Here is a 10104-nt window from a genome sequence, read left to right as displayed (position 1 = left end):
CATTTAGGTGGATATGTGTTTGGAATTTCCTTTTATGATTTTGATATTTTCGAGGCCAAATTAACCCCACAATCTGGTTTGAGTCATCATAATCAACGGTCCGTACCCACCTTTCTGGCTAAATTTCATGAAATTCTGATGAAAATGAACGATTTATAATAATAATAATAATGATGATGATGATGATAATAATAATAATAATGAATGATTTATAACAACAACAATAATAATAATAATGATAACAATAATGAATGATTTATAACAACAACAACAATAATAATAATAATAATAATAATAATAATAATAATAATAATAATAATAATAATAATTACGTTATGCATTAGTTTCTACCAAACATTTTCCACCCTTATACATATAGAGCTTCAAATAACTAAATCAATTAGTTTTTACAAATCGATCACATTTACATTAATTTTTTGTTTTGCAAAATCGTTTAACTTATCTTTTGGATTCATTAGCATTCTGCTTTTATAGATTTCCTCATATAACTTATTTTTAATGTACCAGGGAACCACAACACTTGACGATAGTAAATTTAACAATCAACATACTGACTTAAACAATAAATGTGATCATAGTGACGTTGAATTTCAATTAAATTTAATTATAAAAACAGTAAACATGATCATAAAACATATTAATCACATATATATTAAAATCAGAATGATTAGGATGTTATGATTGTTTTTAAGCCTCTGTCTTTCGTCTTCATCTCCTATAAAGCGTTGGAGGATAAGAAAATAAACCCAATTCTTCCCTTTTCTTATATAAAAAAATACCTTTTAACGAAGCTGGTAGGGAAGGAAGGTAAGGAGGAAGAAGGAGGGGGAGGGGGAGTTACCCAAAATTAGAAAAGAAAAGGCCCAGTCTTTTCATCAATGGCCTTGACAGGTCGGTATGGCCAACACTTCGAGGGGAACAAGCGTGGAATTCAATTACATCGGAAAAGATTCAGACCTCACCAATGCCAAACCCGAAATTAGCCCGCCTGTAGATAAGCTGTTGCCGTGGGAACTATCTCTCTCTCTCTCTCTCTCTCTCTCTCTCTCTCTCTCTCTCTCTCTCTCTCTCTCTCTTAAAAGTCTTGAAACAGAAACATGAAGATTATTGCACACTTCAAAACTCCGGGAACTCAAATCTGTGGTGTCATCATTCATGCACGACACAACATGACCGAACGGAGTCAAATCCGTACTGGTAATCATTTGGACTGTTAACTAGTGTGACGTCATTCAACCCTCGAGATCTAGCCAATCAGTGGCGTGCAGTGGGCGGGGCTTAGCTGCAAAGAGCGGTGGACTCTGCTATAGTAAAATACAAAATTAAAGAAAGGTCACACTCGAGAATAAATTTTTATAAACTACGCTACCATAAAAAAACACTACTCAAAAAAGAAAACATAGAGAAAACATAGAGACTTAAAACTAATACAATTCAGTGAATTACAATAACCAATAAAACTAAGAAAAACAACCTCAGGATGATAAAAATATCAAATAAAACACAGAACTAAGAAACATTTAAAAAGACCAACACAAAGAAAAATTACACAATAGATAAATTTCCTTAGAGAGTGGAAAACGAAAGCAGATAGAAAATCAGTAGATTATAGAGAAAGGAAAGGAAGACTGATCTTGGTTGAGTTGTGGCTTAAGTTTGTCAATATATATAGATTCTAAAATCCTTAACTCAGAAATTATTGAACATGAATCTACAATTTTAAAATCCCTTATACTTAGTCTTGCATGATTGCATCTGCTGCAATGTTCAGTGATGGAAGACTGCTGATTGACTGCTAAGTCTCTACCTGCCTTATCACCAGCCCCCCAACTGCTGGTCGCTCGCCCTTCCCGGCTGTTGCGGGTCTCCACCAGGTGGCGGCGGCGGCTCCTCTTGGCCTGGTCCTGTCGGTGGTGTGACGGGTCCGGTGACCGGCCAGCAGCCCCCAAACTGCTGGTCGCTCACCCTTCCCGGCAGTTGCGGGTCTCCACCAGGTGTCGGCGGCGGCTCCTCTTGGCCTGGTCCTGTCGGTGGTGTGGCGGGTCCAGTGACCGGCCAACAGCCCCCCAACTACTGGTCGCTCGCCCTTCCAGGCTGTTCCAGGTCTCCACCAGATGTCGGCAGCGGCTCCTCTTGGCGTGGTCCTGTCGGTAGTGTGGCGGGTCCGGTGACCGGCCAGCAGCCCCCCAACTGCTAGTCGCACACCCTTCCTGGCCGTTGTGGGTCTCCACCAGGTGTCGGCAGCGGCTCCTCTAGGCCAGGTCCTATTGGTGGTGTGGCGGGTCCGGTGACCGGCCAGCAGCGCCCCAACTGCTGGTCGCTCACCCTTCCCGGCTGTTGTGGGTCTCCACCAGGTGTCAGCAGCAGCTCCTCTTGGCCTGGTCCTGTCGGTGGTGTGGTGGGTCCGGTGACCGGCCAGCAGCCCCCCAACTGCTGTTCGCCCACCCTTTCCGCCGGCTGTAGCGGGTCTCCACCAGGTGGCGTCGGCGCCTCCTCTTGGCCTGGTCCTGTCAGTAGTGTGGCGGGTCCGGTGACCAGCCAACAGCCCTCCAACTGCTAGTCGCTCGCCCTTCCTGGCCGTTGCGGGTCTCCACCAGGTGGAGGCGGCGGCTCCTCTTGGCCTGCTCCTGTTGGTGGAGTGGCGGATCTGGTGACTGGCCAGCAGCACCCCAACTGCTGGTCGCTCACCCTTAACGGCCGTTGTGGGTCTCCACCAGGTGTTGGCGGCGGCTCCTCTTGGCCTGGTACTGTCGGTGTTGGGGCGGGTCCGGTGACCAGCAAGCAGCCCCCCAACTGCTGGTCGCTCACCCTTCCCAGCCATTGCGGGTCTCCACCAGGTGTTGGCAGCGGCTCCTCTTGGCCTGGTACTATCGGTGTTGTGGCGGGTCCGGTGACCAGCAAGCAGCCCCCCAACTGCTGGTCGCTCACCCTTCCGGTCGTTGCGGGTCTCCACCAGGTGTTGGCGGCGGCTCCTCTTGGCCTGGTACTGTTGGTGTTGTGGTGGGTCTGGTGACCAGCCAACAACCCCCTAACTGCTGGTCGCTTAACCTTCCCGGTCGTTGCGGGTCTCCACCAGGTGTCGGCAGCGGCTCCTCTTGGCCTGGTCCCGTCGGAGGTGTGCCGGGTCCGGTGACCAGCAAGCAGCCCCCCAACTGCTGGTCGCTCGCCCTTCCCGGCCGTTGCGGGTCTCCACCAGGAGTTGGTGGCGGCTCCTCTTCGCCTGGTCCAGTCAGTGGTGTGGGGTGTTCGGTGACCGGCCAGCAAACCCCCAACTGCTGGTCACTCGCCCTTCCCAGCCGTTGCGGGTCTCCACCAGGTGTCGGCAGCGGCTCCTCTTGATCTGGTCCTGTCGGAGGTGTGGCGGGTCCGGTAACCGGCCAGCAGCCCCCCAACTGATGGTCGATCGCCCTTCCCGGCCGTTGAAGGTCTCCAACAGGTGTTGGCGGCGGCTCCTCTTGGCCTGGTTCTATCGGTGGTGTGGCAGGTCAGGTGACCGGCCAGCAGCCCCCCAACTGCTGGTCGCTTGCCCTTCCCGGCTGTTGCAGGTCTCCACCAGGTGTCGGCGTCTTTTCCTCTTGGCGTGGTTCTGTCGGTGGTGTGGCGGGTCTGATGACCGCCAGCAGCCCCCAACTGCTGGTCGCTCGCCCTTCCCGGCCATTGCAGGTCTCCACCAGGTGTCGGCGGCGGCTCCTCTTGGCGTGGTTCTGTCGGTGGTGTGGCGGGTCTGGTGACCGGCCAGCAGCCCCCCAACTGCTGGTCGCTCACCCTTCCCGGCCGTTACAGGTCTCCACCAGGTGTTGGCGGCGGCTCCTCTTGGCCTGGTCCTGTCGGTGGTGTGGCGGGTCTGGTGACCGGCCAGCAGCCCCCCCAACTGCTGGTCGCTCGCCCTTCCCAGCCGTTGCAGGTCTCCACCAGGTGTTGGCATCTTTTCTTCTTGGCGTGGTCCTGTCAGTGGTGTGGTGGGTCTGGTGACCGCCAGCAGCCCCCAACTGCTGGTCGCTCACCCTTCCCGGCCGTTGCCAGGTCTCCACCAGGTGTCGGAAGCGGCTCCTCTTGGCCGGGTCCTGTCGGTGGTGTGGCGGGTCCGGTGATCGGCCAGCAGCCCCCCAACTGCTGGTCGCTCGCCCTTCCCGGCCGTTGCAGGTCTCCACCAGGTGTCGGCGTCTTTTCCTCTTGGAGTAGTCCTGTCGGTGGTGTGGCGGGCCTGGTGACCGGCCAGCAGCCCCCCAACTGCTGGTCGCTCACCCTTCCCGACCGTTGCAGGTCTCCACCAGGTGTCGGCGGCGGCTCCTCTTGGCCTGGTCGAGTCGGTGGTGTGGCGGGTCTGGTGACCGGCCAGCAGCCCCCCAACTGCTGGTCGCTCGCCCTTCCCAGCCGTTGCAGGTCTCCACCAGGTGTTGGCATCTTTTCTTCTTGGCGTGGTCCTGTCGGTGGTGTGGCGGGTCTGGTGACCGGCCAGCAGCCCCCCAACTGCTGGTCGCTCACCCTTCCCGGCCGTTACAGGTCTCCACCAGGTGTCGGAAGCGGCTCCTCTTGGCCTGGTCCTGTCGTTTGGTGTGGCGGGTCCGGTGACCGGCCAGCAGCCCCTAACTGCTGGTCGCATGCCCTTCCCGGCCGTTGCAGGTCTCCACCAGGTGTTGGCATCTTTTCCTCTTGGCGTGGTCCTGTCGGTGGTGTGGCGGGTCTGGTGACCGGCCAGCAGCCAGAAACTGCTGGTCGCTCGCCCTTCCCGCCCGTTGCAGGTCTCCACCAGGTGTCGGCAGCGGCTCCTCTTGGCCTGGTCATGTCGGTGGTGTGGCGGGTCTGGTGACTGGCCAGCAGCCCCCCAACTGCTGGTCGCTCACCCTTCCCGGCTGTTGCAGGTCTCCACCAGGTATCGGCGTCTTTTCCTCTTGGCGTGCTCCTGTCGGTGGTGTGGTAGGTCTGGTGACCGGCCAGCAGCCCCCCAACCTCTGGTCGCTCACCCTTCCCGGCCGTTGCAGGTCTCCACCAGGTGTCAGGGCGGCTTCTGCTTCTTGGCCTGGTCCTGTCGGTGGTGTGGCGGGTCCGGTGACCGCCAGCAGCCCTCCACTGCTGGTCGCCACCCTTCCCGGCCATTGCAGGTCTCCACCAGGTGTCGGGCGCCGTCTTTTCCTCTTGGCGTGGTCTTGACGGTGGTGTGGCGGGTCCGGTGACCGGCCAGCAGCCTCCCAACTGCTGGTCGCTCGCCCTTCCCGGCCGTTACAGGTCTCCACAAGGTGTCGGCGGCGGCTCCTCTTGGCGTGGTCCTATCGGTGGTGTGGCAGGTCATGTGACCGGCCAGCAGCCCCCCAACTGCTGGTCGCTCACCCTTCCCGGCCATTGCAGGTCTCCACCTGGTGTCGGCGGCGGCTCCTCTTGGCGTGGTCCTATCGGTGGTGTGGCAGGTCAGGTGACCGGCCAGCAGCCCCCAACTGCTGGTCGCCGCCCTTCCCGGCCGTTGAAGGTCTCCACCAGGTGTTGTGGTCTTTTCCTCTTGGCGTGGTCCTGTCGGTGGGTCGGCGGGTGTGGCGGGTCTGGTGACCGCCAGCAGCCCCCAACTGCTGGTCGCTCCCTTCCCGCCGTTGCAGGCCTCCACCAGGTGTCGGCGGCAGCTCCTCTTGGCCTGGTCCTGTCGGGTGGTGTGGCGGGTCAGGTGACCGCCAGCAGCCCCCAACTGCTGGTCGCCACCCTTCCCGGCCGTTGCAGGTCTCCACCAGGTGTCGGCGTCTTTTCCTCTTGGCGTGCTCCTGTCGGTGGTGTGGCGGGTCTGGTGACCGCCAGCAGCCCCCAACTGCTGGTCGCCGCCCTTCCCGGCCGTTGCAGGTCTCCACCAAGCGTCGGCGGCGGCTCCTCTTGGCGTGGTCCTATCGGTGGTGTGGCAGGTCAGGTGACCGCCAGCAGCCCCCAACTGCTGGATGCTCACCCTTCCCGGCCGTTGCAGGTCTCCACCAGGTGTGGGCGGTGGGCGGCTCCTCTTGGCGTGGTCCTATCGGTGGTGTGGCAGGTTTTCCTTGGCGTTATCGGGTGTGGCAGGTCAGGTGACCTTCCGGGGCCAGCAGCCCCCAACTGCTGGTCGCCACCCTTCCCGGCCGTTGCAGGTCTCTACCAGGTGTCGGCGGCGGCTCCTCTTGGCGTGGTCCTGTCGGTGGTGTGGCGGGTCTGGTGACCGCCAGCAGCCCCCAACTGCTGGTCGCCGCCCTTCCCGGCCGTTGCAGGTCTCCACCAGGTGTCGGCGTCTTTTCCTCTTGGCGTGGTCCTGTCGGTGGTGTGGCGGGTGAGGTGACTGGCCAGCAGCCCCCCAACTGCTGGTCGCTCGCCCTTCCCGGCCGTTGCAGTTCTCCACCAGGTGTCGGCGGCGAGCTCCTCTTGGCGTGGTCCTATCGGTGGTGTGGCAGGTCAGGTGACCGGCCAGCAGCCCCCAAACTGCTGGTCGCTCACCCTTCCCGGCCGTTGCAGGTCTCCACCAGGTGTCGGCGTCTTTTCCTCTTGGCGTGGTCATATCGGGTGGTGTGGCAGGTCAGGTGGACCGCCAGCAGCCCCCAACTCCTGGCCGCCGCCCTTCCCGGCCGTTGCAGGTCTCCACCAGGTGTCGGCGTCTTTTCCTCTTGGCGTGGTCCTGTCGGTGGTGTGGCGGGTCCGGTGACCGGCCAACAGCCCCCCAACTGCTGGTCGCTCACCCTTCCCGGCCGTTGCAGGTCTCCACCAGGTGTCGGCGGCGGGCTCCTCTTGGCTTGGTCCTATCGATGGTGTGGCAGGTCAGGTGACTGGCCAGCAGCCCCCCAACTGCTGGTCGCTCACCCTTCCCGGCCGTTGCAGGTCTCCACCAGGTGTCGGCGTCTTTTCCTCTTGGCGTGGTCATATCGGTGGTGTGGCAGGTTAGGTGACCGGCCAGCAGCCCCCCAACTCCTAGCCGCTCGCCCTTCTCGGCCGTTGCAGGTCTCCACCTGGTGTCGGCGTCTTTTCCTCTTGGCGTGGTTCTGTCGGTGGTGTGGCGGGTCTGGTGACCGGCCAGCAGCCCCCCAACTGCTGGCCGCTCGTCCTTCCCGGCCGTTGCAGGTCTCCACCAGGTGTCGGCGTCTTTTCCTCTTGGCGTGGTTCTGTCGGTGGTGTGGCGGGTCTGGTGACCGGCCAGCAGCCCCCCAACTGCTGGTCGCTCGCCCTTCCCGCCCGTTGCAGGTCTCCACCAGGTGTCGGCGGCGGCTCCTATTGGCATGGTCCTATCGGTGGTGTGGCAGGTCAGGTGACCGGCCAGCAGCCCCCCAACTGCTGGTCGCTCACCCTTCCCGGCCGTTGCAGGTCTCCACAAGGTGTCGGCGGCGGCTCCTCTTGGCCTGGTCCTGTCAGTGGTGTGGCAGGTCCGGTGACCGGCCAGCAGCCCCCCAACTGCTGGTCGCTCACCCTTCCCGGCCATTGCAGGTCTCCACCAGGTGTCAGCGGCGGCTCCTCTTGGCGTGGTCCTATCGGTGGTGTGGCAGGTCAGGTGACCGGCCAGCAGCCCCCCAACTGCTGGTCGCTCACCCTTCCCGGCCGTTGCAGGTCTCCACCTGGTGTCGGCGTCTTTTCCTCTTGGCGTGGTCCTGTCGGTGGTGTGGCGGGTCTGGTGACCGGCCATCAGCCCCCCAAGTGCTGGTCGCTCACCCTTCCCGGCCGTTGCAGGTCTCCACCAGGTGTCGGCGGCGGCTCCTCTTGGCGTGGTCCTATCGGTGGTGTGGCAGGTCAGGTGACCGGCCAACAGCCCCCCAACTGCTGGTCGCTCACCCTTCCCGGCCGTTGCAGGTCTCCACCAGGTGTTGGCGGCGGCTCCTCTTGGCCTGGTCCTGTCGGTGGTGTGGCGGGTCTGGTGACCGGCCAGCAGCCCCCCAACTGCTGGTCGCTCGCCCTTCCCGGCCATTGCAGGTCTCCACCAGGTGTCGGCGTCTTTTCCTCTTGGCGTGGTCCTGTCGGTGGTGTGGCGGGTCTGGTGACCGGCCAGCAGCCCCCCAACTGCTGGTCGCTCACCCTTCCCAGCCGTTGCAGGTCTCCACCAGGTGTCGGCGGCAGCTCCTCTTGGCCTGGTCCTGTCGGTGGTGTGGCGGGTCCGGTGACCGGCCAGCAGCCCCCCAACTGCTGGTCGCTCGCCCTTCCCGGCCGTTGCAGGTCTCCACCAGGTGTTGGCATCTTTTCCTCTTGACGTGGTCCTGTCGGTGGTGTGGCGGGTCTGGTGACCGGCCAGCAGCCCCCCAACTGCTGGTCGCTCGCCCTTCCCGGCCGTTGCAGGTCTCCACCAGGTGTCGGCGGCAGCTCCTCTTGGCCTGGTCCTGTCGTTGGTGTGGCGGGTCCGGTGACGGTCAGCAGCCCCCAACTGCTGGTCGCCACCCTTCCCGGCCGTTGCAGGTCTCCACCAGGTGTCGGCGTCTTTTCCTCTTGGCATGCTGCTGTCGGTGGTGTGGCGGGTCTGGTGACCGGCCAGCAGCCCCCCAACTGCTGGTCGCTCGCCCTTCCCGGCCATTGCAGGTCTCCACCAGGTGTCGGCGGCGGCTCCTCTTGGCGTGGTCCTATCGGTGGTGTGGCAGGTCAGGTGACCGGCCAGCAGCCCCCAACTGCTGGTCGCTCACCCTTCCCGGCCGTTGCAGGTCTCCACCAGGTGTCGGCGGCGGCTCCTCTTGGCGTGGTCCTATCGATGGTGTGGCAGGCTAATAGTTTTCTTCACTGCCTAAATAGCAAACATGAAAATATAAAATTTACTTTTGATAGGGAGATGAAAAATTAAGATGCCATTTTTAGATATTTTCATTGGCAAATCCGAAAGTTCATTCTCTGTTTACAGAAAACCCACTTTTTCAGTATTAGGTTTGAGTTTTTAGTCAGTCCAAACATTTTCAAAGTAAATGCAATTAATACCTTAATCTACAGGGCTTATAATTTATGCTCCAATTTCACTTTGTTTCCTGAGGAGATGGAATTCTTGGTAAAATTTTTCGCAAATAATGGTTATCCAACCAATTTGGTCTTTAAACATATTAGGCTGTTTCTGGAAGGTGTTTACAGTCCAAAAATGCCAGTTGTTACAGTTCCTAAATTAGTTTTTTATTGCAAATTACCTTACATTGGTGTACCTATTAAGCAACTTGACAGGGAGTTGAAATACTGTTTTGACAGATTTTAGCCACAGATTACTTTTAAATTTATTTTTAGTAATGATTTTACAATAAATAGGTTACTACCTTTCAAAGATAAACTGGGCATTTGGGTAGTTCCATAAAGGCGCTCAAAACGAGATACTGCCAGCAGGCAGGGATCAGGGTGTAATTATAACTTTTTCATGTGGTAATTGTACAAATTATGCGGAATTGAATTGTTCTCTCTCCCAGTGTAAAACAGCTAAGCGATTTTCAATTAAAATATCATCTTAATCATTCAACTTATTTTTTATCTTGGTAATTTCACAAAGTGTTTATGTTGGCTCTAAAGTTTTTCAGACTATCAAGGGTTTTTACTGACATTTTTTCTTTCTTTTTATGCATTTCACTGGGCAGAATACATTAAGTTCTTTTTATATTTTCCTATAATTCACCGTGAATAGAAATAAGTCATATATATATATATATATATATATATATATATATATATATATATATATATATATATATATATATATATATATATATATATATTATAATTTTTTTACGTTTTCGTGTCTAATCTTTTATCCTCTTTCTAAATGGATAAAAAGAGTAGACGGAAATGTAAAGAAAAAAATATATACATATATTTGTGTGTGTAACTTATTCATCATCCTTGATTACGAATGATTACTAGCATTTCTAATGAAAAGATTATACTACTTCATTTACCACGTGACAAAAAAAAAAACAACGTTTCATGAGCAGAAAACGAACGTGAGGCGGGAGGAACCTTGGGACGTAAAAAAAAAAAAAATATCCCACGAGGAAGCAAATTCAATTTATTCATCAATAATCTATATTCAGTAGATAGTGAGTTCTTTTCTAAAGAGAAGAGATGATCATTTATCTTCCCTTATTGATCAGATATGGAGAGAGAGAGAGAGAGAGAGAGAGAGAGAGAGAGAGAGAGAGAGAGAGA

General features: G+C 55.9%; 1 protein-coding gene across 1 annotated transcript; it reads right to left on the bottom strand.

Moving 5' to 3' along the window:
- Window positions 1-2945: 2945 nt before the first annotated feature.
- Window positions 2946-5311, bottom strand: LOC136853300 (acidic proline-rich protein PRP25-like). Its single transcript, XM_067128662.1, has 3 exons — window positions 5174-5311; window positions 4613-4685; window positions 2946-3487 (listed from the first exon to the last, which is right to left on the bottom strand). The coding sequence occupies exons 1-3, from the start codon at window positions 5309-5311 to the stop codon at window positions 2946-2948; spliced, it is 753 nt and encodes a 250-aa protein (XP_066984763.1).
- Window positions 5312-10104: the final 4793 nt, after the last annotated feature.

The sequence above is a fragment of the Macrobrachium rosenbergii genome, chromosome 27 (genome assembly GCF_040412425.1).
Source record: "Macrobrachium rosenbergii isolate ZJJX-2024 chromosome 27, ASM4041242v1, whole genome shotgun sequence".
Classification (NCBI taxonomy): domain Eukaryota; kingdom Metazoa; phylum Arthropoda; class Malacostraca; order Decapoda; family Palaemonidae; genus Macrobrachium; species Macrobrachium rosenbergii.
This window is presented reverse-complemented; position numbering and strand designations above follow the sequence as displayed.

Coding starts and splice junctions, on each gene's coding strand:
- LOC136853300 (XM_067128662.1), bottom strand. CDS start 5,311: ATGACCTGCCACACCACCGATAGGACCACGCCAAGAGGAGCCGCCGCC. Junction 4,686..5,173: donor ACCGGACCCGCCACACCACC/GTCAAGACCACG, acceptor CACCACCGACAG/GACCACGCCAAGAGGAAAAG. Junction 3,488..4,612: donor GGAAGGGCATGCGACCAGCA/GTTAGGGGCTGC, acceptor CACCACCGATAG/AACCAGGCCAAGAGGAGCCG.